The sequence below is a fragment of the Kogia breviceps genome, chromosome 4 (genome assembly GCF_026419965.1).
Source record: "Kogia breviceps isolate mKogBre1 chromosome 4, mKogBre1 haplotype 1, whole genome shotgun sequence".
Taxonomy (NCBI): domain Eukaryota; kingdom Metazoa; phylum Chordata; class Mammalia; order Artiodactyla; family Physeteridae; genus Kogia; species Kogia breviceps.
Window position 1 is genome coordinate 171138613 of NC_081313.1, and position 27953 is coordinate 171166565.

General features: G+C 49.0%; 1 protein-coding gene across 4 annotated transcripts in view; it reads left to right on the top strand.

The window, feature by feature from the left end:
* Nucleotides 1-6926: 6926 nt before the first annotated feature.
* UPF1 (UPF1 RNA helicase and ATPase) overlaps nucleotides 6927-27953 on the top strand; it is a 36125-nt gene continuing 15098 nt past the window's right edge. For 2 of the 4 annotated variants that reach the window (XM_059060760.2, XM_067032520.1), the window contains exons 1-6: nucleotides 7133-7442; nucleotides 21376-21518; nucleotides 23122-23211; nucleotides 25522-25689; nucleotides 26115-26295; nucleotides 27415-27576. In XM_059060760.2, coding sequence (XP_058916743.1) covers nucleotides 7221-7442; nucleotides 21376-21518; nucleotides 23122-23211; nucleotides 25522-25689; nucleotides 26115-26295; nucleotides 27415-27576 — 966 coding nt within the window. In that variant the 5' untranslated portion in view covers nucleotides 7133-7220. Of the gene's footprint in view, nucleotides 7443-21375; nucleotides 21519-23121; nucleotides 23212-25521; nucleotides 25690-26114; nucleotides 26296-27414; nucleotides 27577-27953 lie in introns of all 4 variants that reach the window. The other 2 variants (XM_059060761.2, XM_059060759.2) reach the window with 2 other exon arrangements.

Genomic DNA, 27953 nt, shown 5'->3' on the forward strand with positions numbered 1-27953 from the left:
CCCCGGTCTGGGAAGATCCCACATGCCGCGGAGCGGCTGGGCCCGTGAGCCGTGGCCGCTGAGCCTGCGCTTCCGGAGCCTGTGCTCCGCAATGGGAGAGGCCACAACAGTGAGAGGCCCGCGTACCGCAAAAAAAAAAAAAAAAAAAAAAAAAAAATGCCGTGTGGGGCACCAGCATGGCGGACAAGGCATTCTGTAAGTCCACAGATGGTAGTTTTGGTAGAAGCATTACATGCAGAGAAGGCAATTCCACATCCAGAGTAAGTGTCTATTCCGGTAAACAAAATGCTGCTTCTTCCATGATGGAAGTGGTCCAAAGTGATCAACCTGCCATTGGGTAGCTGGCCAGGGAATGGTGCCATGCTGGGGGCTCAGTGTTGATCTCTGTTGTCGGCAGATTGGGCACTCGGCAGTGGCCATAGCTGGACTGGCCTTTGTGAATGGAAGTCCAGGCGGCTGAGCCCACGCATAACTTCCAGTCCTGCCACCATGGCCACTTGTTCATGCATGGTCCCTTGGGTGGTGACAGGAGTGGCTGGGGAAAGAAGCTGACTGGTGTTCACAGAATGGGTCATCCTGTCCATTCGATTATTAAAATACTCCTCTGTTGAGTTCACCCTTTGGTGAGCATTCACATGGGACGCAAATATCTTCACATTCCTCCCCCCGCCATTCAAGGACGTCTATCTACATAGTCTTCCCCAGACTTTCTTGTGCCCAGTTTTCCAATCTTATTCTTTCCAAGTCCCTGACCATCCAAACAAACCATTGGCTACAGCCTATGAATCGGTGTATAATCCTACATTTGGCCATTTCTCCCTCCAAGCAAAATGAACAGCTAAGTGCACTGGCTGAAATTCTGCCCGCTGGGAGGAGCTCCCTTCATGGCTGTCCTTCAGGGCTGTCACGGAGGGGCTGTAGTTGTACAGCTGTCCATTTTTGGTGGTGCCTGCATATTGCACAGCACCATCTGTAATCCAGGCCCAAGATTTCTCTTCCTCTGTCAACTGATCACAGGAAACTCTGCATAAGGCCATAGGTGCAGGCTGGGAGAGAGAAGGCAGTGTAATTGAAGTGGGGACCATGGGCATTTGGCCCATTTTTTCAGGTAACTTACTTCTGCCTTCAGGGTCTGTTTGGGCCTGATATATATATTTTTAAAATTAATTAATTGATTAATTTTTGGCTGCATTGGGTCTTCGTTGCTGCGCACGGGCTTTCTCTAGTTGCGGTGAGCGGGGCCTACTCTTGTTCTGGTGCACGGGTTTCTTATTGTGGTGGCTTCTCTTGTTGCGGAGCACGGGCTCTGGGTGTACGGGCTTCAGTAGTTGTGGCTTGCAGGCTCAGTAGTTGTGGCACACGGGCTTAGTTGCTCCACAGCATGTGGAGTCTTCCTGGACCAGGGCTCGAACCCGTGTCCCCTGCATTGTCAGCCGAATTCTTAACCACTGCGCCACCAGGGAAGCCCAGGCCTGATCTTATATACATACCCCTTCCATTTGATGATGGGCTGCTGTGCACATCCTGTTTTATGGGTTGATGGATCAGACAGTGCTCAGTTCATGATGGCAGCTCAGATCCCACAGTAACTTGGTGGCTCATGGTGAAGGGTTCAGTCTCTACTAAGGCCCAGTAGCAGGCGTAAAGCTGTTTCCCAAAAGGAAAGTATTTACCTGTCGAGTATGGCAGGGCTTTGCTCCAAAATCCTAAGGGCTTGTGCTGCATTTCACCTGCATGGGCTGCCAAAGGCTGCAAAGAGAATCGTTATCTGCCACTGACACCATTGGATCTGCTGGATCTTACAGTCCAAGTGGCAGAACAGTTTGCACAGCAGCCTGGACCTGTTGCAGAGCCTTCTCTTGTTCTGGGTCTCACTCTAAACCAGCAGTTTTTCAGGTCACTTGGTAAGTGGGCCAGAGTAATGCACCCAAATGAGGATTATGTTGCCTCCACAATCCAAAGAGGCCCACTAGGCTTTGTGTCCCTTTCTTGGTGACAGATGGGGCCAGATGCAACAACTTAGCCACCTCAGAAGGGATACCTCAACACTCCCCACACCTCTGGACCCCTAAAAATTACACTGAGCTAGAAGGCCCCTGAATTTTTGTTGGATTTATTTCCTACCCTCTGACATGCAAATGTCTTACCAGTAAGTCCCGAATGGTTGCTACTTCTTGTTCACTAGGTCCAATCAGCATAATGTCATCATTATAATGGACCAGTGTGACAGCTTGTGAAAGGGAAAGGTGATCAAGATTTCTGCGAACTAAATTATGACATAGGGCTGGAGAGTTGATGTACCCCTGAGGTAGGCCAGTGAAGGTGTATTGCTGGCCTCTTCAGCTGAAAGCAAACTACTTCCGGTCTTGGACAAGGATGGAGAAAAAGGCATTTGCCACCTATATAGCTGCATACCAGGTACCGAGAATGTGTTTATTTGCTCAAGGAGTGAAACCACATCTGGTAGGGCAGCTGCAACTGGAGTCAACCACCTGCTTAAGCTTGTGATAACCCACTGTCATTCTCCAAGCTCCATCTGTCCTCAGTACAGGCCAAATAGCAGAGTTGAATGGGGAGGTGCATTCAATCGCATCTTTCAAGTCCTTGATGTTGGCACTAATCTCTGCCATCCCTCCAGGAATGCAGTATTATTTTTGGTTTACCACTTTCTTAGCTAGAGACAGTTCTAGTGGCTTTCACTTGATCTTTCCCACCATAATAGCCCTCACTCCATAGGTCAGGGAACGAATGTGAGGATTCTGCCAGCTGTTACGTGTATCTATTCCAATTATGTATTCCAGAACTGGGGAAGTACCACAGGATGGGTTCAGGGATCCACTGGACCCATTGTGAAATGGACCAGCTAAAACTCCATGGATAACTTGACTTCCATAAGCCCCGATTCTTTTTGGATAACTTGACTTCCATAAGCCCCTATTCTTTTTTTTTTTTAAGTTTTAAGTTTTTAAATATATATTTAGTTATTAGTTTTTGGCTGCGTCAGGTCTAAGTTGTGGCATGCAGGATCTTTTGTTGAGGCACGCTGGGCTTCTCTCTAGTTGTGGCTTGCATGCGTGCTCAATAGTTGTGGTGCATGGGCTTAGTTGCCCTGCGGCATGTGGGATCTTAGCTGCCTGACCAGGGATGGAACCCGTATCCCCTGCATTGGAAGGCGGATTCTTAACTGCTGGACCACCAGGGAAGTCCCCATAAGCCCCTATTCTGATAGATGGACCACAGTGATGTTTTGCGTCTCCCAGAATTAGTGTTTGTTCAGAGCCAGTGTCCAGTAATTCCTGAAAGGCCTAATTACTTCCTTTCACCCAGTGCACAGTCACCCTGGTAAAGGGCCATAGGTTCCATTGGAGAAGACTGGGAGAAATGTTAACATACAAATTCTTGGTAGTGTACCAGGGTCCTTCCTCAAGGGCACTCAGCCTCATCTTCATGAAAGATGTTCTGGGTTTGTGAAATGGATCAAGTCTGAGGATTGACTGAGGGGCCACGACTCTCTATTTTTATGATTCAGGTTAGACTTTTGTTCACTTGACCTAGAACTTTTCTGCTTAAACAGATCAAATAAGAACTTAGTAGACTTCCCATCTATTTCACTTCTAGGAACACCATGATCAGCTAGCCAATGCCATAGGTCTCTGTGAGTCAGACTATTCTGATTGCTTTTTTTTTTTCCTGATTGCTGCTTTGACTCTGATGTCCATTATGGTAATGACAACCACCTTGCCTTTGGTGTTTGAGTGCCACCACTTGGCTTGTGCCAACCCGGGATTCAATTACTCTCATTGCATTTAGGTTTCCCAATTCAGTGGCAGCAGTTACTGCTATAAGTTCTGAGCTACAGAGAAGAGAGATCATAGAGCTCCTCCAGGATGCTGGGATTCCCCTCACAAATTTATTTCTCACAATCATGGTGAAAGTTGTATCCTTGGGACCTCCCAGCATGGGTGAGTAGGTCTAAAATGAAAAATCCATTCTACATTTTCATCTCCCTAGGCCTTAGACTCCTTTCCTCAATTGTTTATTTCTCCTTTCAATTTATCACATTTTGCTTCATGTATTTTGGGTCTCTACTGTTAGGTGCTTTCATGTGTATAATTGTTATTTCTTCCCGATAGACTGAAACTTTTATCATTATATAATGTTCTTTGTCTCAAGTAACTATATATATATATATATTTTTTTTGTGTGTGTGTGTGTGTGTGTGTGGTTCACGGGCCTCTCACTGTTGTGGCCTCTCCCATCACGGAGCACAGGCTCTGGACACGCAGGCTCAATGGCCATGGCTCACAGGCCTAGCCACTCCGTGGCATGTGGGATCTTCCCGGACCGGGGCACGAACCTGTGTCCCCTGCATCGGCAGGCAGACTCTCAACCACTGTACCACCAGGGAAGCCCTTCCTCAAGTAACAATTTTTGTCTTAACATCTGAAATTAGTATAGCCAGTCCAACTTTCTTTTGGTTACTATTTGCATGGAGTGTCTTTTTCTCTCCATTTACTTTCAATTTTGTCTTTGAATCTAAAGTGAGTCTTTTTTTTTTTATGGTATACAGGCCTCTCACTGTTGTGGCCTCTCCCATTACAGAGCACAGGCTCCTGACACGCAGGCTCAGTGGCCATGGCTCACGGGCCTAGCTGCTCTGTGGTATGTGGGACCTTCCCAGACCGGGGCACGAACCTGCATCCCCTGCATCGGCAGGCAGACTCTCAACCACTGCACCACCAGGGAAGCCCCTAAAGTGAGTCTTTTGTAGACAGCAGAGTTGAACCATGATTTAAAAAAAAAAAAAAAATCAGTTCTGACAATCTCTGTCTCTTAAGTGGAGAGTTTAATCCATTTACATTTAGTGTAATTACACATAAAGACTTATTTCTGCCATTTGCTATTTGCTTTCTATACATCATGTCTTTTTTTTTTTCAATTCCTCCATTACCGACTTCTTTTGTGTTACATAGATATGTTTTAGTGTATCATCAAACACACTAAAACGTTTTGCAAATGTGAGTGTATGTAGGACATAAGAGGAGATCCTTAGAAGTGGAATTGCTAGGTCAAATGCAGGGCAGGGCATGCATTTAAAACTCTGATAAGGGGGACTTCCCTGGTGGCACAGTGGTTAAGAATCCACCTGCCAATGCAGGGAACATGGGTTTGAGCCCTGTTCTGGGAAGATCTCACATGCCATGGAGCAACTAAGCCCATGTGCCACAGCTACTGAGCCTGAGATCTAGACCTCGAGAGCCACAACTACTGAAGCCCACGCACCTAGAGCCTGTGCCCCACAACAAGAGAAGCCACTGCAATGAGAAGCCCACGCACCGCAACCAAGAGTAGCCCCCACTCGCCGCAACAAGAGAAAGCCCATGCACAGCAACAAAGACCCAACGCAGCCAAAAATAAATAAATAAAATTAATTAATAAAAATAAATAAATAAAACGCTGATAAATTTTACCACATTGGTCTTAAATGCTTCTACCAATTCAATTGGATATTTTCCATAGAGGGCTTTGCATTTTTTTTTTTTTTTTTTTTTTGCGGTACGCGGGTCTCTCACTGTTGTGGCCTCTCCCGTTGCGGAGCACAGGCTCTGGACGCACAGGCTCAGCGGCCATGGCTCACGGGCCTAGCTGCTCTGCGGCATATGGGATCTTCCCAGACCAGGGCAAGAACCCGTGTCCCCTGCATCGGCAAGCGGACTCTCAACCACTGTGCCACCAGGGAAGCCCAGGGCTTTGCATTTTATTGAAAGCATCTGTTGGCTTGTTGGGATTCTCCCTTAAACTGTCTCCCTGGACAGGGGGAACTAATTATTCATTTTTTATTTTCCCACATTTTAGTGCACAGGAAGCCAAAAAAGATGTGAAGAAGGAAAAAGGAAACTCTTATCATATCGTAACAGGAATATTGGAAAATGAGGAACCATGCAGCATCAGGAACTTTTAGTGTAGCCATGCAAACCAGGAGCCCTGTGAGCTGACTTCAAGTATTTAGTCCCAGAATCTTGGGAAGTGGCAGGTTCTACAAGACACTTTACAAAAAAGGAAACTGAGGCTAGGAGTTAGGAGATTAATGTTCATAAACTAGTAACTGAACTTTTACTGAGCACCTCCTGTGTGTTGGCATTATTCTCCCCATGGGGAAGACCATGATCACATGGTCAGTCCCTGTCCACATGGAACTTTCCTTTATAAATACTTCTTAAGGGAGTAAATAGTAGCTCATTTATTCCTCATCCCATCTTAATGGCCATTATTTCCCTTTCCCAGATGAGGAAACCCTAGGCTCAGAGAGGTGAAATCACTTGTACAAAGCCACACAGCCAGTAGGTGGTCAGGTCTGGATTTCAACCCAGAGCAAGTACTCCCAATCGTTTCGTTATATACTGCCTCTGAATAATATTATTGTCCAGAGCAGCAGCTATCACCATTTCCGCGTGCTAGGATCTGTGGTAAGGACTGTCCCCATTCATTTATTCAACCAATGCACACTGAGCAGCTACTTTGTGCCAGGCGCCCCCATTTTAAAGACGGGTTAACAGGCCCAGGGAGCTTCTTCTAGAGATGGGGACGCACCGCACCGTCCTCGCCAAGTCTCCCTAGCTGGGTGTTCCACCTATGTAAAGAATTCAGTTGTTAACCCAAGACACTGTCGCCGCCTCTAACGACACTGACGACCGAAACCGCAACCAACCGCTGCCCCAGCGCCACAGAGAAGCGGTTGGGGCGGGACCACGTACTGGAGCGTCTGCTGAGACGGCGGTTGGAAGCTCCGCCCCCCACGCGTGCACGCTGCGCGTCCCGTCGGCCCGCTAGGCTCCGGGAGTCCGGGCGCGGTTGGAGGCGTCCTCAAGGAGTGCGCGCGCCTGCGCCGGCGTCGGGCTCGCGCACGCGCACCTGCGCCGGCGTCGGGCTCGCGCACGCGCACGGCGGCGACGGCAGCGGTGGCGGCGGTTCCTGCCGAGGGCTGTGAGGGCGGGCGGCTCCGAAGGAAGCGACGAAGCTGAGAGGCTCGGCGGCAGCGGCGGCGGTTTGGCGCGCGTGACTCTCGACCCTGCTCGCTCTGCGGCGGGCGTTTTGATCCGTTCCACGGGCGCGGGCGCAGCGGCGGCGGCGGCAGTCCGAGGCCTGCGGCCTAGGCCTCAGCGCGGCGGCGGGCTCGAGTGCGGTGCGGAGCCAACCTGAGAGCTCTACGCGGCGGCACCATGAGCGTGGAGGCGTACGGGCCCAGCTCGCAGACGCTCACCTTCCTGGACACCGAGGAGGCCGAGCTGCTCGGCGCCGACACCCAGGGCTCCGAGTTCGAGTTTACCGACTTCACTCTTCCCAGCCAGACGCAGACGCCCCCCGGCGGCCCCGGAGGTGGCGGCGCTGGGGCCCCGGTCTGCGCGGGCCCGGGCGCGGCGGCCGGACAGCTCGACGCGCAGGTGAGTGGCACATGGCGACGCCGGAAGCCGGGGCCGGGCCTCGGCGGTCGGGAACCTTCCCCGGTTTCCCCTCCAGCAGGGCCCGGGCTGATCTGCTCGGGTCCCATAGTCTGGCCGGGTCCGGAGTAACCTGGCCGGGAATCTCCCGCTCAGGACGTGCCCGGAGTAACCTGCCCCAGTTTCCGCTCTCCAGCCGGACCCGGGTAGATCTCCTTCAAGTTTCGCTCTGGTTGCGTCCGAGTGATCTCAGGACCTAGCTCAGGTCGGGTCTTAGGTGATCTGTCCCAAGTCCTTTTCCGGGCCTGTCCGAGGTGAGCGGCCCTAGGTCCGTCTCTGGCCAGGTAGGGGGCGACTTGTCCCCGAGTTCTTCTCCAGCTGGGTCAGTGCCCTGCTCAAGCCAGCTCCGGGGTGATCTGCTCCGGTTCCCCCTCTGGCTGATGCGACCGCCCTGCCCCACTCCCTTACCTGTGGTCGCAGCCATCAGGGCACCCCGCCCCCATTCATGCCAACTGTGCGGCGGGTTCAAATTTCACCGGGCCCTGGGATGCTGGCGAGAGGAGGGTCGAGGCTTCCCCAGCAGAAACGGAATTTTTGCATCCAATCGAGAACCCCACACTCGCTGGCTTTTAAGATTATTCATGAAGCAGTTTGCGTTTTGTTTTTCCTTCTTGCATTGCCTGTTGCTGAAATCGACCTGTTACGTAACTCCACAGCCCTGCCTTGGAAAAGTTGGTTTTGAGTTTGTTCCTCCAATGGGGCAGTGGTAGTGGGTTTCATATAAATGGTTTTGCCACGTCAGAAAGTTTTGTTCTTAATTATGTGAGCATTTAGCGAAGGCTGCTCAGTTATTTTAAATTTGAGTTTGTGTTACGAGAGTGTGTTGGGCACACACTTCCTGAACCTGGGTCCCTGCCCTGGGGTGGGAGAAGGGGCTGACAGTGGTCTTGGGCTGGGCTCCCCAGGAATGTAGCCATCTTCCTGTGGATCTCAGATTCCATTCCTGTGCCTGGCACCTCCCTCAGGTTTATTTTCCTGAATTCTCAGTTAGGGAGGAGCTATAGGGTTCACCTTGTCATAGGTGTCCCTTAGTAAGAGGATCCACTGCCAGGGTGCAGGGAGCTAACCCATCCTCAGCCAGAGTGAGCTGAAACCCTGTCTTGGAGGAGGGGGCTTACATTCTAGTTGGATGAGTCATTCCCGTGGGTAGACCACCCACTTGGACTTTCTTTTAGCCCCTAATAGAAGCAGAAAACATTTGACTCATGCTAACCCCAGATTCCTTAAAAATAGAAGCTTGATGGGTGGGGCATCAGGGAGAACAGGTGTGCACCATATGTATGTTTTTTCGGTTTTGTTTACATATGGTGGGGGAAGGTAGAGAGGGGAGAGTTTGCATGGAGAAATGAATGAGCCGCTGGAGGCTCATGATAACGCCTTTAGTTTCATACTCTGTAGACCTGTTTTCACAGCTGTAAAATGGGGATAACAGCTATATTTTTGTTACTTTTAAACATACGTGAAATCTGGACTCAGGTATGAATGGATAGACCAGATAGTGCTGTCTGTAATTGGTGTCCAGCGTGTCTGGAAGGCTGAGGATAAAGATCTCTTGGTTGAGCAGTGTGCCATGACCCGTGACAGCTCAGGGTTGTGAGAGGTGATCGTTTTACTGCAAATCCCGTTTAAACTGTAGCCTATAAAACAGCAAGCCTGGGGCAGCTCTGAGTTCTAGTTGGGTTCTTTTTTTTTTTTTTTTAATTAATAAATAAATTTATTTACTTGTTTATTTTTGGCTGCGTTGGGTCTTTGTTGCTTTGTGCGGGCTTTCTCTAGTTGTGGTGAATGGGGGCTACTCATTGCGGTGGCTTCTCTTGTATTGGAGCATGGGCCATAGGCGCGTGGGCTCAGTAGTTGTGGCTCACGGGGTCTAGAGCACAGGTTCAGTAGTTGTGGCGCACAGGCTTAGTTGCTCCGCGGCATGTGGGATCTTCCCGGACCAGGGCTCGAACCCATGTACCCTGCATTGGCAGACGGATTCTTAACCACTGTGCCACCAGGGAAGTCCCTGGGCTTCTATTCTGAGTGCCTTTTGATTTTATCTTATTGGATGAGTGGCTGTGGATTGTCAAGAGCTGGGCAACCACTTTTGTTTCACAGCTTAACGAGGTAGAATTCACATACCATACACTTCACCCATTCAAAGTGTGCAATTCAGTGACTTCAGTACATTCAGAGTTGTACAGCCACCACCACAGTCGATTTTAGGACATTTTCATCACCATAAAAAGAAGCCCTGAACCCCTTAGCCTGTCAGTCCTCCCTTCTCTAACCCCAGGCAGCCACTAATCTTTCTGTATCTGGATTTACGTACTCTGGACATTTCATATAGACAGACATATAGTATGTGGTCTTTTGTTCTTTTACTGAGCATGTTTTCAAGGTTCATCTATGTTGTAGCATGTATCTGCTCCATTCCTTTTTATGACTGAATGATATTCCACAGCACAGACAGACCACATTTTGTTTATCCACTTACCTGTCGGTGGACATTTGGGTTGTTTTTGTTTTTAGCTGTTATGGAAAATGCTGCTGTGAACGTCTGTACAGGTTTCTGTGTGGACCTAAACCTTCAGTGAAATTGGTGGGTGGTATGGTAACAACTGCCCGTTGCTTTTTCAGGTGCTGCCAGACTGTTTTCCGGTGTGTAGCCACTTTTGATATCAGTCTTGACTGCCAGTTTTGCACAGTTGGTTTTATCTGAAAGTTTGTTGAGGTAACACATGTGTGTCTTGGCCAGGGTGGGAGAATGGCAGGCAGAGGTGACTCCTGCTGAGCTCTGAGTTGGTTCCAGTAACACTTGTTTTCTTGTTTATGATTTGAAACTGATATTTATCAAAGCCCTGCCAAGTGTCCTTAAGATAAAGGGACAGTTTTCTTTTGAGTATTTGACCCTTTCCTGGCCCCTTCCCCTACCCCTCAAAGGGCAGGGAAAGGTAATTTTGGAAGTCCTTTGCATAATAGCTGGTATTACAGACCTTCTGGTCTGCCTAGCTGGACTATTTCCCCTTGACTGTTGCTACTATCGTGTTTCCTCCAAACATTGGAATTATGGTGAAAATCTTAAGAGTTGGGAACACTGCCAAACAAAAAAAAGGAAATGAACCATTGATACAGCCAGCAACATGGATGCATCTTAAAATAATTACAGTGAGTGAAAGATGCACTTAAAAAAGAGTATATACTCTTTGATTCTGTTCATATAAAACTCTAGAAAGTGCTAGGTATCCTACAGTGACAGAAGGCAGATCAGTGGTTGTGGGGAGGGGAGGAAAGGAGAGAGGGATGGCAAAGGCACAAGGAGACTGAGGGTGATGGATGTGTGTGTTACCTTTATTGATGGCTTCACTGGTGTTTATGTACATTGATGTGTGTCAATTTATAAAATTATAAAGAGCTGCTACCTACTCTTCAAAACCTGCTGCCTTCAGAAGTCAGGGAAGGCTGTTCCAGCAAATCCTTGATTGTCCAGGTAAACAGATAATCTGCTTCCTGGCCCTCAGCTTATGATGAGAAGTGAGTTCCATATAGTTCTGGGGTTCCTAAAAGTGGTGAGTTTAAAATTTGAGCCGGCCGTTTTTTGTTCCGTGAACACTCAGTACAGCTCTGACATAAGTACGCCTTGAGAAAATTGGAGATGAGATGCTGCTAACCTCTCAGGAGCTCTGGCATGTGTTCTACCTGTACTTTTCTCTTATTGGATTTCTGGCATTTGGTTCCAAACCCCTGAAAGGGAGGGCTTACTTGTCAGTTACTGCTTAATAAGTGAAATAACTTCTAACTCTATTTACCCAATTAATTTCGTTACCCAGATTCAGCATGATTGGGGGAAAAGTTAACACTAATACAATACCAATATTAACAGCAGAACAAAGTTCTCTATCAATCTAGCTCCCACAACCAAAAAAGAGAGGCATCTTTCTAATAGCTTTACTGGGCTTCCCTGGTGGCTCAGTGGTTAAGAATCCACCTGCCAATGCAGGGGACACGGGTTCGAGCCCTGGTCTGGGATGATCCCACATGCCGTGGAGCAACTAAGCCCGTGTGCCACAAGTACTGAGCCTGTGCTCTAGAGCCCGTGAGCTGCAACTACTGAGCCCACGTGCCTAGAGCCCGTGCTCCGCAACAAGAGAAGCCACCGCAGTGAGAAGCCCATGCACCGCAATGAAGAGTAGCCCCCAGTCACCGCAACTAGAGAAAGCCCGTGCGGAGCAATGAAGACCCAACGCAGCCAAAAAAAAAAAAAAAAAAGTAATAATAAAATAAATAAATAATAGCTTTACTGAGGTATGGTCATATACCAGAGTCCTCTTGTTTGTTTGTTTTTTATAATTTTTACAATTTCACACACCTTGATTTGGGTCATGGATATAAGCAGGTAAGACATACTTTTTTTTTTTTTTTTGGCTTTGCCAAGCAGCTTGCGGGATCTTAGTTCCCCGACCAGGGACTGAACCCGGGTCCCTGGCATTGGAAGCACAACAGCCAGGCAGTTCCCGAGTCCTCTTGTTTTTAAGTGTTCAATTCAGTGTTTTTTTTTTTTAAAGTAAATTTACTGGGCTGTGTAGCCATCACAACAGTCACTCACTGTCCTGAGTTCTCTTTCATGCCACCTTTCCTTTCCTCTTCTATTTTTGCTCCTTCTAATCTTGGTAGTTCCTTTTTTCTTTTTCTTTTTTTTTTTTTTTTTTTGCGGTATGCGGGCCTCTCACTGTTGTGGCCTCTCTCGTTGCGGAGCACAGGCTCCGGACGCACAGGCTCAGCGGCCCTGGCTCACGGGCCCAGCCGCTCAGCGGCACGTGGGATCTTCCTGGACCAGGGCACGAACCTGTGTCCCCTGCATCTGCAGGCGGACTCTCAACTGCTGAGCCACCAAGGAAGCCCCTTGGTAGTTTCTTGTTAAAGTTCTAAGGTAGGGAGATCGGGTGACCCCGCGCTTCCCACTCCAGGTCACACATTGGCGAGATGTGGTGCCTCGTGTGCTAGGTAGGTTCTGTGCTGGGGTTCAGAGGTAGGAGCTGAGGCCTGGCCACACTGCTCATGTGGTGAGCCGGGGAGCCCTCATGTGTCTGTTCACGTTTTGTTTTGTTCCCTCTGCACAGACTCTCAGGCTAACCTCCTTAGCCTGGTTCTCGACTCCCGTCCTCTCAGTACTTCTGTTTCACTGTCTTGCTGTGCCTGGGGAGGGCTTACTCCCGCTGGGAGTCAAAGTGAGTCCTTTGCCAACTGCAGTTGCTTTGTTAGAAATGGCAGGTGCTGCCCAGTCTGCAGTTGACCCTGGGGACAGTGAGGGCCCAGAGGAGGGAAAGGGAAAAAAGCCTTTGTGAGTGGTGGTCCTTGAGTTGTTCAGGAAGTGCACGCTGAACAACTTGGGCACAGGGCTTGGCATGGAGGGAAAGGGCTGTTGTCCACGACGAAGGGCTCGGGCTGGATCCTGGAGCCTTGTGTTGCTGCTGAGGGGTGCCGTGACCTCCCTTGAGAGGAAGGGCCCTTAGGTGGCAGGGAGACCTGGCAGAGTTTGGTTGAGGCTAGAAGGGGAGCTCAGGCAGAGAGTGCTGGGGTCAGATGTGTGCCCTCAGGTGCGCGCATGTGTGAACTACCACAGTACCAGGTGGCCACAGTGGCCACTCCTCCTCGGGCACATGCTTCTCACTGTGCTGAGCACCCCGTTGTCCCCGAGTCCTCATAACTCCTCTAGAGCAGGCATGAGTCCCTGTCTGATGGTTTTCATCAGGGCCTGGGATCCCCCTGGGCTGAGGCAGGGCTCCCCTTGGATGGGAGGTGTGAGTAGGGGATCAGCAGGCCTTTGGAGGTGCTGCCCTGAGAGCTGGGTGAGAGGCCTTGCAGGAGGGAGAGGCCCCACCAGAGCGCTGTGCGCAGGGGCTGGAGGGGCAGATTGTGGGTAGTGGCTCTCAACTGAGGGGCAGTTGTGGTTAGCGTGGTAGGGGTGGTCTTTTGGTGGTATAGGACAGTCCAGCTCACAGAGGAGGGCCAAGATGACCATTGTGTTCAGTGGGACCCAGAGCAGAATGTGGCCTGGGAGGTGCAGAGGGGGCAGCGAGTCGGGCCTGGTCTCCAGTGCTCCCTTTTCCAAGTCTTATGGGGCCCCAGTCTTGGGGGGCTTTGAACTCTTCTTGCCGGAAGAGCTTTCCTTGGGGGCAAAATCCTACTTCCTCTGATAAACAACAGGAATGCCGGGTCCTGGGATCCCATGGCTGGCATAGGGTCCTTGTGCCTTTCTATGTGTGTAGCAGCTTGCGAGTTGGACAACTGAGCCGGGCTTCTCAGGATCCCTGCGGACTGTTGCCAGGACGGCTTCTAGACAGTACAGTTGATTTAGGCTGCCTGCTGAGCTGTGAGTAGCCCTTTGTCATGACTGAGGATAGCACCTTCCTATCTCCTCTAGCTCCTCACATAGCTCAGCTGCCAGGGCTGACAGTGAACCTGGAGGGGTTGCTTGCCTCATCGCGGGGCAGAAGCCATTTGGTACAAGCTGTGCTCATCTTCCATCACTCCTGTCAAGTGCATGGCTCTGCAGAGCTAACACAGATTCCAGGCAGCCACGTTGTCCACCTGTATTGTGTAAAAATGTTTATTAGGAATTCTCTCATGTATAAGTAGATAAAGCAAATCCTGCCCATCTGTCTTCTTGATTTGATGGTTGTGAAGATTTTTTTTTCTCTCTTTTTTCTTTTTCTTTGCTGAAGTGTTTTAAAGCAAATCCAACTTGTCATTTCACTCTTCTGAGGTTGAGCCATATGAGTTAGTGATACTCAACCATTTAGACCTATGCTATTTAGAATGCATTTCTAAAAACATGAAAAGGGCATCTTTCCTTCATAGCTGTACTGCTGTGGTCAGACAAACAGCACCAACAATAGTTTTTCAGGATCATCTAATATTGAATACATGGGGCTTCCCTTTCTCCACAGTCAGATTATTTACCTGGTCCGGATCCCTGTGAGGTCTAGTGTTAATGTGATTGATTGTCATGTCTCCAGCCTTGCTCTTCTGGGCAGCCCCTCCCTCTTCTTCTTTTCATGCCACTGAGCCAGGATCCGGTCCAGGTCATTGTCCTGTGAGGTGTCCTGCCTTCTGGACTGAACCTATCCTCACAGCCTGGCTTCTCCCTGCAGGTGTGGGTGGATTCCATCTCAGTCTGTGACCTCCTTTGAGAGTGGCTGACCCCAGAGCTGGGCAGGCAGGGGCAGCACAAGGTGAGCTGCAGACACCCCAGACAGGTCGAGCATATTCTTGAGCTTTGAAATGAACTGCAGGGGTGGACTTGGCATTTGATCAAAACAAGGGTCTACTGAAAAGAGGGAGGCAGGTAGAACTCCTTTAACCCAAAGCTCAGGGACTGATGTGTTGGGTGGGACCATGTGAAGTTCCCTTCATTGTAGGTCAAAAATGGTCAAATCTCAACAATTTCTTGTGGTTAAAACTAATAGATTAAAGAAGGCTAAGAGATTACATCACAAATAATGTGTAGTTGTTAACTGGGTCTTGGATTTAAAAAACTGTAAAGGACATTATTAGAACATTGGGAAAATATGTCTATGTGTATTAGATATCAGTATTATATCAGCATTATTCCTGAGTGTGGTTTTTTATATTGTGGTTGTGTGGAGAAAGCCCTTGTCCTGGGACTTATGATTCTGAAATGGATCAGGAACAGAAAAGTATGTGTGTGTCTGAACCCATGTGTGCATGCGTGTGCAGAGCAAGAGAGGGAGAGAGCAAGTGTGGCAAAATGTGAGTGGCTGGTGGATCCAGATGGTGGGTGTGTGGGTCATTCATTCTCTGTAGTTTTGAAACTTTTTCAAAAGCTAAGGGAGAGCGGATCTTCTGTTAGCCTTTTCCTGAGGCAGGGCTCAGAGACCTGGTAGTTCCTCTCTGCCTCAGGTCACCTGAGGGAAAGGTGATTTCCCACTCTTTTTTATTTAAGTTGTGGAAGAAAAGAATAAATGATGAGTCATTTTACATCTCAACCTTTATATTTTGGATGAGAAGATATGTTCATTTAGCTAACACTGTGAGAGCCTCCTCTGGGGTGTGGGCTCAGTTCTAGGTGCGGGGGTAACAGCAGGGAGCAGGACCGGTAGAGCTGGCCCCACTGGCACCCCTCAGATGGGGTCAGGGGAGGCCTCCCTAGGAGGTGCCCTGTGGACCGGGACTGAACGACCAGGAGCCATCTGTGTAGAATCCAGGGGGATAGTGAGTGCAAAGGCCCTGGGACATTGGCATAGTCGGGGATTGAGGGACAGAAATGTCCATTTCATGCTGAGTGGTATGACACTTATGAGGTTTGGGGTAAAAATTTATGGTCTAAAAGTTCTTACCAGCACAGTTAGTGGTAATTTTTGAACTGATGTGCTTTTCCTTTGTGGGAATGAAGGGACCTGTCTTACTGCTGCTCTGAGGTGCACTGAGTTCTGCAGTGGGTCGTAAGAAACTCTCTGGGCAGAAAACCTCTGCAAGACCTTGATCAGCTCAGCAGCTCATAGATGGACTTCAATAATGAGTATCCAGAGAAGGAATGGAGAGGGAACTGTTTCCTTCGCTTTCTAGACCCAGTGACATGGTGCCTGGGGATGGGCTTGGTGCCAGGGGTGCAGGGAGGACTTTCCCTTCTTGAGCCCAGCAGGACCCAGGGGTCCTGGCTGGAGGTGATGGGTTGATAACCTCAGTCCTGTGCCAGACAAGGACACTCCCCTCCCTTCTTCCATTACTTCGCCTGGCTTGGATTGTGGGCCTTCTCTGTGCCAGGCACTCTTTAGTGCTTTAACTCATTTAATTACAGTTGCTAAGGTCAAATGTATTTTTGAAGTTAATGTTTATCTTAAAACTTTCCAGAAAGTAGAGGGAGAAACTAACAAGCCAGCTATAGAAGTCTGTGTTGTGGTCAGGTCACAGCTGGGCAGGAGTGGGTCTGGACAGGGGTTGGACAAGTGCATGTGGTGTGTAGGTGTGCATAAGTACTTGTGAGGAGGGACACACCCACGCCCCCCAGCCGCACAGCTACAGGGCCTACTGGGGAATCTGGACTCCTCTCTCTCTAGTCTCCCTGCCTTCAGTGGGGGTGAGGGAGAATCCACCTGACCTTCTTGTGTTGTGTCGGTATTGTATTGTCTATTGAAAGTTCCTAGAGCAGGTCCTAGAGTGGACTTAGATTTCCTGCTCCTTTTTAAGCCTGAAGGGGTATGAGTGATGCAGAGAAAGGGTCCTCACATGGTTGGTCAGGCTCTGTTAAGAGCCTCACACATTCCTGGTGTGCCCTTTGCTGGTTCACTCTTCCGTCTGTGAGGGGAGATGAAGTATAGGATCTGAGGCCTGGATGAAGCAGGAGTGGGAGGAGTGAAGGCACCTGGTGTCACACGGGTGTCCATATTACTCCGCATACTAATTTTGATGTTTCAGGAAAGTAAAGATTCACATATCACTAAGGATATTTCTTTACACAGAAAAGTTTATACAACCTGATGAGACATTTTAGGAGTTCTTCTAGACTAGGAGTTAGCAAGCATTTTCTTTTTTCTTTTTTTAAAAAATTAACCATTTTTTATTTTATTTTTAAAATTTATTTATTTATCTTTTTATTTTGGCTGCGCTGGGTCTTTGTTGTGACACACAGGCTTCTCTAAGGCATGCCGTCTTAGTTGCGGTATATGGGATCTTAGTTCCCTGACCAGGGATCGAACCTGGGCCCCCTGCATTGGGATTGTGGAATCTTAACCACTGGACCACCAGGGAAGTCCCCCAACCATTTTTTAAATTGAAGTATAGTTAATTTACAATATTGTGTTAGTTTCAGGTATACAGCAAAATGATTCAGTTATATATATATTCTTTTTCAGATTCTTTTCCATTATAGGTTATTACAAGATATTGAATGTAGTACCCTATACTGTAGGTCCCTTTTGTTTTATCTGTTTTATAGTAGCAGGGTGTATATGTCAATTTCAAACTCCTAATTAACTCCCCCCTCCCATCAGCCCCTTTGGTAACCATAAGTTTGTTTTCTATGGTTGTGAGTCCATTTCTGTTCTGTAAATAAGTTCATTTGTTTCGTATTTTTAGATTTCACATGCAAGTGATATCATATATTTGTCTTTCTCTGTCTGACTTCACTTAATATAAGTGACTTCACTTAATATGATAATATGGTATGTCCATCCATGTTGCTGCAAATGACATTATTTCATTCTTTTTTATGGCTGTCATATTCCATTTTATGTATATGTACCACATCTTCTTATCCATTCCTCTGTCGATGGACATTTAGGCTCCTTCCATGTCTTGGCTGTTGTAAATAGTGCTGCTGTGAACATTGGGGCGCATGTACATTTTGAATTAGAGTTTTCTCCAGATCCCAGGAGTGGGAATGCTGGGTCATATGGTAGTTCTATTTTTAGTTTCTTGAGGAACCTCCATACTGTTCTCCATAGTGGCTGCAGCAATTTACATTCCCACCAACAGCGAAGGAGTGTTCCTTTTTCTCCACGCCCTCTGCAGCATTTATTGTTTGTAGACTTTTTAATCATGGCCATTCTGACTGGTGTGAGGTGATACCTCGTAGTTTTGGTTTGCATTTCTCTAATAATTAGCAATATTGAGCATTTTGTCATGTACCTGTTGACCATCTGTATGTCTTCTTTGGAGAAATGTCAGCAAGCATTTCCTTAAAGTGCTAGGTAGTAAATGTTCTAGGCTTTGTGAGACAAGAAGCGAATATCTACTATTAGGTAATCCAACCATTTAAAAATGTAAATACCATTCTGAGACTGAGATTGTGGCCCACACCCTCTCAGCCCTCCCCTGTAGCATGATATATGTGACTCTTTCACTGACATGAAGTGAAATCCAGGTACCATAATCTGGCCACACACTTTCAGAAAACAAACGTGTGTGCTGAGGCAGTCACACTGAGAGGTGTCTTGGTCTCTTGTCGGCAGCCTCATCCCAGTATTGTGGCTGCATGTGTCAGGAGAAGTGTTGCTAAAAGGAGAGGTGACTTTTTTTTTTTTTTTTTTTGCGGTATGCGGGCCTCTCACTGTTGTGGCCTCTCCCGTTGTGGAGCACAGGCTCCGGATGCGCAGGCTCAGCGGCCATGGCTCACGGGCCCAGCCGCTCCGCGGCATGTGGGATCTTCCCAGACCGGGGCACAAACCCGTGTCCCCTCCATCGGCAGGCGGATTCTCCACCACCGTGCCACCAGGGAAGCCCTCGAGGTGACTTTTTGAAGTAGTAACTTGCTATCAAAATTTCAAACAAAGGGGACTTCCCTGGTGGTCCAGTGCATAAGACTCCATGCTCCCAGTACAGGGGGCCCAGGTTCAATCCCTGGTCGGGGAGCTAAGAGTTCGTCTGCATGCCGCAACTAAGAAGTCCGCATGCTATAGCTAAGAAGCCTGCTTGCCGCAGCTAAGGATCCCACATGCCCACGTGCCGCAACTAAGACCCAGTGCAGCCTAAATAAATAAATAAATAAATGTTTAAAAATTTTTTCAAACAAAGCACAACAAGAAATTTAACAACCTGATTAAAAATGGGCAAAGTACTTGACTAGACCTTTCTCCAGAGAAGATATACAAATGGCCAACAGGCATAGGAAAAGATATTTAGCATCATTATAATCCAGGTTATGCCAATCAAAACCACAGTGAGATACCACCTCACACCCATTAGAATGGCTACTATCAACAACCAACAGAAAAATCACAAGTGTTGGCAAGGATGTAGAGAAATTAGGACCCTTGTGCACTACTGGTGGGTGGGAATATAAAATAGTGTAGCTGCTGTGGAAAACAGTATGGCAGTTCGTCAAAAAGTTAAACATAGAATAATTATATGATTCAGCAACTTCACTTCTGGGTATATACCCCAAAGAATTGAAAACAGGGACTTGAAGAGATACTCGTACTCCATGTTCATAGCAGCATCATTCACAGCAGCCAGAAGGTGGAAGCAACCCAAATATCCACTAACTGATGAATGGATAAACAAAATGTCGTGTGTCCATACAATGGAATATTATTCAGCCTTAAAAAGGGAGGAAATTCTGACACAGTTAGGACATAGATGAACCTTGAGCACATTATGCTCAGTGAAATAAGTCAGTCACAAAAGGGCAAATACCATATGATTCCACTTATGTGAGGTCCCTACAGTAGTCAAATTCATAGAAACAAAGTAGAATGGAGGTTGCCAGGGACTGATGGATGGGGAATGGAGAGTTTCAGTTTGAGAAGATGAGAAAGTTCTGGAGATGGATGGTGGTAGTGGTTGCACAACCATGTGAATGTACTTAACGCCACAGAACCACTTACAATTTCTTTAAAAAGGAGATCAGGGATTTATGAAGAGGTGCTTGTGATGATGTTAATAATACTATCTTCATTACAGTAAAATCCAAAAGTTGATACTGATTTTTCATTTTTGAAAAAAAAATTTCCCCCAAACAAAGCATACAGTCTTCTTGTATTTAACCTGATTGTTGCCTTCTGAAAAAATGTTGGGACTACTCTGGTGGTCCAGTGGTTAAGACTTCGCCTTCCAATGCAGAGGGTGTGGGCTTGATCCCTCGTTGGGGAGCTAAGATCCCACATGCCTGGTGGCCAAAAAACCAAAACATAAAACAGAAGCAATATTGTAACAAATTCAATAAAGACTTTAAAAATGGTCCACATCAAAAAAATCTTAAGAAAAAAAGATAGTATATTAAAGTGGTGGCAGACACAGTGAAATGGGGTTCTGATCTGGCTGAGACCATTACAGAGACACGTGTTCCTGTAATGGGTTCTTGGCTTCCTTGACAACCCGAATGCACCTTTGGAGTTTCTGGGATGCCCCCGCCTCAGGAGACCCATTGTCCTTAGGCCCGTATAGGTGACTGGAGCAGTGGACAAGGACTGGCTGAGCCGACCCCTCATGGCGTGGGTGTGGGTTTTGGTTTCCCAGCTCTGCATGGCAGGCCAGTGTCTGATCCCGTCTCACAGCTCAGAGAAACCTGGTGGCTGCCCTGGGGCTCCTGTCGTCACTCCTTCCCGTCTTTCATTGCATGATGCTTCCACTGCTTGACCCAGCCTTGTGTGGGCTGTGGCCTGTGGGGACCATGATGGGGACTGTTGGCTGCTGTCTGAGGAGGCAGTTCCTAGGGGGGCAGCATTAGGAGCACCTGTTTCCCTCGGACAAGCTGAGTCTGTGCACCCGTGAACGGGTGTGTGAACCCAGCAGAGGTGCCTGTGAAATTCATCGCTTAGTTATTTAAAGTTGCCAATTTGTATGTTTTTGCTGTTATAACATATAAAGGGTACATTTAGTAAGATTGTGTCCTGAAAACTGGAAGATTATCCTAACATTCAATTTCTAATTCATAATTAAGAAGGGCTGCCTTCTGGAGAGGGGAACTGACAGTGAAGGAAGTATGTGGACTAACGAGAGAACTGCATTCCCACGTCTGCAGGGGTCACAACCTTTACTTCTGGTGCTTAGGCTTTAAAGGAGGAGGACCTTTGTACAGCTGTCCGCAGGGGAGGGACCATACCTGGTTTGTAAAAAGTCATCTTGCTTCTTGTGGCCCTCAGCTTCCTGCTTGTGGTCATGGCGCTATGGCTAGTTGGGGTTGGGCCTGGGTGTGCAGGTGGCAGGGCGGATGACCTCAGCCACCTGTGCCCTGTTTTTGGCCAGGTAGGTTTGATAGAGAAGAGGAGAGTATGAAAAGTCAAATCAGAAGACGCTGAACTGTCGCACAGTAGAGAGCAGGCCAGTGCTTCACGGGAAGGTTGCCATGACTGCTCATATGGGGAGAAGTGACGTGCCTGGGCTGAGGCCTGGAAGCTGCAGTCTTTCATGGTGACGCTGCCTTCTGCCATAGGTCGGTGGACCTGAGGGCATCCTGCAGAACGGGGCCGTGGATGACAGCGTGGCCAAGACTAGCCAGTTGTTGGCCGAGTTGAACTTCGAAGAAGATGAGGAAGATACCTATTACACAAAGGATCTCCCCATACATGCCTGCAGGTGAGCACCTTCAGCGGAGGAGAGGACTCGCCTCCCAGAGCATCCACATTCTATATGCATTTGCTAACTTTACAGCGGCCCCTCTAAGACCATGGACTGTGACACTTGGAAACACTGTCCTTGGGAATAAGGAGGTTGCTCAAGCCTTTGTACACACATAAGTCCCTATTACTGGGCAGGCGAATGGGATCAGCACCCTCTGTCATCCCTGATTCTCCCAGCTGGAGGGGGAAAGGTTCCCCTGCTCTGCCTTCCTCAGGCCCTTGGGTTGTTACCCAGTACCTGCCCACTCACTTATCAGAAAGAACTCATCACATCGGGTGAGCATTTGGAGGGTGAATAGAGCAGCTAAGATTTCTCTTACAAAGAGATTACTGTAGGCTTCTTTAAAACATCTGCCTCCTTGTTGCATTGAAGATTCTTGAAAAATTGGAAGTGAGTAGTCAGTGGATAGACCTGTGTGTTGACCAAATTTGGAATTCTCATCTAGAGGAGGACCCACCCCTTGTGTTTGGACTTACTCTTGCTTTTTTGTTACACGCACATGAGGAAATTGAGACCAAAATAGGTGAAATGATCTTGCTCAGGGCACCCCGCCAGGCAGGGCAGTGGGCCTGGGCCTCTACTCAGCTCTGCCTGCCCCTTGGGCACACTGCCCCTCTGAGGTCTGCACCCATCACGGGACAGAGGGCTGCTCTCTTCCCTGCTTGATGGGCACACTTTTTTACTTTGTTGGCTCTTTGTTCACTCTCATTTACAGTACATGTTACATATGTGTTTGTGTTCCTGTTATGTACCAAATATGCCTGTGAAGTGGTCCTGGTGAAGCTGCAGGTCGTTAAAGTCTGCACAACCCCTCGCACTCCTGCCGTCCCCGGGGAGTGGAGGAGGGAGAGCCCCCTGGCGTGAGGTGTTGCAGGGAAGGTTATTGGCCAGAGGACATTCTCGTTTGAGACTTGAGTCTTGGCTTCATCCACATACAGAACTCTGTGGAGAGCCAATATTTTTGTTTTTGGTGTGTTGATTTTCAGAAAAGGGAGGCTAGGGGGCTCTCCCTAGGTGTTCCTTGCGAGCTGAGCTCAGTCTGTACCCCAGGACCCTCCGCTGCTGGGTTGAGCTGAGTGTTGCCAGGAGCACGGCGCCCTCTGCTGGAGCATGGGAGGCACTGTGAACGCAGCGTGGTCTCAGCTTACCTTCTGTGTGCCCAGGGCTAGGGATGCTGATTTCCCTGCTTATAAGTCACGGTTCCCGAAACTTGAGGCCAAGGGGAGTGACTAGGTTACCTTGGGGGTTTTAGGACTCCATTGTTGGGCTCACCTGGCACCTTGCACTGCTCTCACCCCCCCCCCCCACCTCACCCTGGAAGGGGCTTTGCTGCTGTCTGAGGAGTCTCCACAGCACCCCTAAACCCTTCCCTGCGTTCACAGGGTCAGGAAGCCTCTGCAGTTAACTGATTGGATTTTGTTAGTGGGATCTTTGGGTTTGAGTATGTGTTTAATGAAAAACTTAAAAATGTTGTAAGAGGAAAGAATTTTACATCCTGCCAAATTAAAACCAGAGAGTGGTCTTCTAGCTTTAACTGTTGATGTTTTGACTTTTTTAGTTACTGCGGAATACACGATCCTGCTTGCGTGGTTTACTGTAATACCAGCAAGAAGTGGTTCTGTAATGGACGTGGAAATACTTCTGGCAGGTAGATAATCAAACCGCGCATGTGTCTTTAATCAGTGCTGTGCTCAGATTTGTGTGTAAATTATGGAAATGTTGAAGCGAAGCACAATATAAAATCACGCTAACAAACCTGGTTTTTTCCCTCCTCTGTGACTGGTTTAACTTGAAACAGATGGTGGTGTGTGAATGCCTTAATGTATTTACCCTTGATTTATTCTCTGTGGTTCTTTTTATTATGCAAGTAGGGTTGGCTTAATTCTCTTTCCCAGTTTTTATTTATATTTTTCTGCAAGATGAGCTCCTGGCACGCCCGTTCATCTTCATTACTGGGTGCCTGGGGAGGATGTTCCCAAGACAGTAATGGGCATCCATGGGAGCCGCTTCCTGAGAAGGCTCCCTCTGGCCTTAGCTCATCAGAGCAGTCCTGAGGCTAATATGGGCCAGATCCTGAATCATCAGATTAAATTAAGTTCACTTGACCGTCGGCTCTGGGCTTCCCTTCCTGCTGTTGATCAGCAGCAGCTGTGACTAGGTCCCTTGTTTTGGGTTTGGGGTGAGACCCGCATTGTGAGGGTGCTTGAATTCCGGGGGAGAGTCCATTTGGCTAAGCTCGAGTGGTGAGACTCCTCAGCTTCCACCACTGGCATGGGTCTGGTCCTGGTGACTCCTCCAAGGCTGCCGTGATGTGCAGCGACTCACTCCATAACCACAAGGAAGCAGAGCAGAGTCTCCGTGGGGCAGGGATCCAGGTCGCCTGCAAGAAAGCAGCATTTTCCTCTGAGGTTCATGTTTTATAGAAATAAAGTGACAAAATTCCATAGGCAGCTTTATTTGTACAGAGCCCATACCCTTCCTGTGCCTTTGGCAGCCATGGTTGAGGACACAGAATGGTCAGATCTTGTGTCACCTTGGAGTTAGTAAAGTGAATTGTGGGGTTCTGAGTGAGACAAGAAAGGGAGCTGATGTTTTTTAGAGATTTGAAGGGAAAAGCATCTTCAGGGTACCCAGAAGAGACTGGTATACCATTTTCTGAACGTTCTGGGTAATTATAAGTGTTACCGTGTTCGCATTAGTTCCTCTCCTGCAGGAAAAGCAGTTAAATAAAACTTGCCTTGGCTGGCAACCCCAGCTTCCGGTCAGCAGAGCCAAGATCAGGGAAGTGAGCGGGGGGCCTCTAAAAGAAAACAGACTCGGCCAGCCAGATTGTGTGTTCTGTGCAAGGTCAGACAGTGAAGGTGATGGGACAGCCACTCGCCTTCAGGAAGCTACCAGTGCAATGGGGTGAGGTGGGCCTGTAAAAGACAAGAGGAAATCACTGATCCTGGTAGAAGGCCCAGGGGGGGTGGTGGGGGGGTGGCTTTGGAGGTACGGAGAACAGTGATGATTAGTTAGGTAATCTGACAGTCTTCGTGGGGCCAGAGAGGATTTGGATGTTGGCATCTGAGCCAAAGCTTGCAGCAGGAGGGGTTTCCCAAGGTGATGTGAGGGCGGCAGCAGGGAAGGCTGGAGGCTTGGCAGGCATGCTCAGTGTGTAACAAACCTGCAGCCAGGTTGCAGATCGCTGGGGGGGCTGGGAGGGCTTGAGGCAGAGCCCTGCACCACCCGTGGGCCCTGAGTGAGGCTGGCATGGCAGAGGGTAGAGTTCGGTGTCTGGGGCGCTCAGGCTCTGGTTTAGGTGAGCCGTGTCCCAGAAATGAGAAAGGCGTCAGAGCCCTGGCCAGACGCAGCAAGGAAAGAGCTGAGGTGGCGGGGCTTTCAGACCGTTCAGGGCTGGGCTGGCGCTGTGCTTCCGGAGAGTAGCCCTGAGCCCCACTACTCGGTATTTTTTTACTGTCCTCAGGTTTCTAATACATTTGGTTATCAGGTTTCCTGGCCTGAAGCAAATGAGGAGGGGTGTTGCTCCTGGAAGCAGGCACAGGGGCCATGAGAAGTGACTTTGAAAGGAGCAGGAGAGAAACTACAACGAGCAGTGAAAGGGGCAAGCCTCCTGCCTCTCCAGGACAGCAGCCTTGGCCCCAGCATTAGATTCACTTAGGTCCAATAAGTTGGATTTAAGAAGGCAGGAACTGGGGGGGGAGAGAAAAAAGCAGGAACTGTGTGAAACATGTTAGGAAAGTTTTCCTTAAAAACGGTTCAAGTCGGATTGATTTTTGTGCTCAGTGGGGAGCCAGTTCAGGGGCGGGCTGGTCCCCCGGGATGCCAGATGGATGAGGTGTGACCACTCCTGCTAATGGACCGTGAACGGTACCGGAACTTTTAATGGAGCTCGAAAATTGGAAGTGGTGAAAAGCCAAACTTTGGGTGTTAACTATTTATCATTTCCTGGTTTCAGCCACATTGTAAATCACCTCGTGAGGGCAAAATGCAAAGAGGTGACTCTGCACAAGGATGGGCCCCTGGGGGAGACGGTTCTGGAGTGTTATAACTGTGGCTGCCGCAACGTCTTCCTCCTCGGCTTCATCCCTGCCAAGGCTGACTCGGTTGTGGTGCTGCTATGCAGGTGAGGGTAGGGCCGTGATTTCCCTGGGGGACTGCCTTTCAGCCCCAGTCATCTTCCCCAAAGACTCAGCCACTCCATGGCTTCTGACTCCATGGAGCTTTAAGATAGTTTCTGCCGACTGACAAGGTGTAAGGAGGTTTGCGGGGGTTGGGGCTTTTTAGAGAGCTAGGAATGTCAAATAACCCTTTTGGGGTGTGTTCTGGTTAAATCATGAAAACAATTCTGTAAAAGCAAAGTCTGTTCTGAGTTTTAAGAGTTCAGAGCTCAAGTGTGCGGGGAGATGCAATTTATTGCTAACAGTTTAAAGGTAATGTGATCATACAGTAAAAGGTAGGGAATACCCCTTTGAGGTTAAAGGCAGTAAGCCTTTGGGGGGCTAGAGGTCATCCTTACCTGGGCTCTCCCTGCCCTCGGGGCTTCTGCAGGCAACCCTGTGCCAGTCAGAGCAGCCTCAAGGACATTAACTGGGACAGCTCACAGTGGCAGCCCCTGATCCAGGACCGTTGCTTCCTCTCCTGGCTGGTCAAGATCCCTTCTGAGCAGGAGCAGCTGCGGGCGCGGCAGATCACCGCCCAGCAGATCAACAAGCTGGAGGAGCTCTGGAAGGTGAGGGCCTGCTGGGAATGCACATCTGTCTCGGCACCAAGTGTAGGGGGTGGTGGAGAGGGGAGCTGGGGGTGGTGTCTCAGAAACAGATTCCAGAAGGAGCTCGAGGGGGACTCTGCAGCCTCTACCTGGAGTGGCCCCTCGAGCTCCTTCTGGAAGTGGGACCGAGGGCGCCACGGGTACCTCCCTCCAGGCCTCTGGGAAAGGAAAGCTCCGGCTGTTGGAATTTTTCTCTTGCTGAGGGCAGGGGTAGGTGGTGGGAACGAAGTGGATGGGAACTGGCCATTGGTGACTGTGTGTGGACATGTCAGGAGGAGCGGGGCCTGAGTAGACAGACAGGACTGTGGGTGCACTCTATAAAACCTGGTCGGGCCTGTGATGCATCAGAGCCAGGGCCACACCAGGCTGGGGGCGCGTGGGATTCCTGCCCCGCCCACAGACCGTTTCTCCAGGGAAGCCCATCTCTGGTTCTGGCTGTTTATATTTTATGATAAATTTTTAGTAACTAGGCTAGAAATTTTAATTAGGTACCCATATAATCAAAGATGTGAATTTATCTTCACTTCAAGTGCAAGTCAAAATATTTTTGAAGGACAGTCCAGCAAGGAACATTTCCACCTTGATTTTCAAGTTGCCACAATTATTTCACTGTTCCTGTTTGTATCCAAACAGCCCACATACTGTTTTGTCCCTGCCAAGGAAGTGTGCGTTGCTCCTGTTGGTGCAGCATAGGATCAGGAGGAAATGGGGAGGTGGGCCTTCCTTTCTGTTTACACAGCGAAGGAAGCCAGTAATCTTTCTGGCAGCCAGGAAGAAGTATAATCTCTCCCAGGTCAGGGGCTAGGCCTTTGTTGGAGAATGCAGCCATCTGATGGTATAGGTGTGTCAGGGCTGTGTACCTGGGGTGTCCACCTCTGTGTGCCACGTGGACTTCCTGATATGAGGGCTCTCATTACGGGGTGGACACCACTGACCACCGGGTGCCCTTCCCTGCATAAGCCCAACATCAGCTCGTTCTGAGAAATGGTGTGACTGTACCTCTGTTGACTGGGGAGCTCGCATATAGTTCATTTTAGAGGTGAGAACAGGGAAGAACGTGGTGCCGTTCTTGTCCTCTAGGAAAATCCTTCTGCCACCTTGGAGGACCTTGAGAAGCCGGGAGTGGATGAGGAGCCGCAGCATGTCCTCCTGCGGTATGAGGATGCCTACCAGTACCAGAACATATTCGGTCCTCTGGTCAAGCTGGAGGCTGACTACGATAAGAAACTAAAAGAGTCGCAGGTGATGTGGTGTGTGCAGGAGGGTCTGGTCATTTTAACAAAGCATCTCTCCTAAGGTCTGGGGACGGTGGTTTTCTCTGCAGACTGCAAATGCTGACGTGGGCCGAGGCCCAGCCCCTGAGAGACGGAACCGTGGATTGAGGACAGGCCTGGGGGCAGACGCCCCGTCACTCAAAGCCAGACACCCACCTGGGTGTTTTCTGATTTTAAATCCAACAGAAATTCCTTACAGTTGGGTTGGTAGCTTTTGCCACAGCCGTGAGAGTCAGACCTCAGGAGCCCGCAGCACACTGAGGACACTCCTTGTGCCATCTCTCGGAGACTGTGCATAGGAAGCAGGAGCCCTGAGGCACATGAGATGTGTCCTCGGCCATCGGC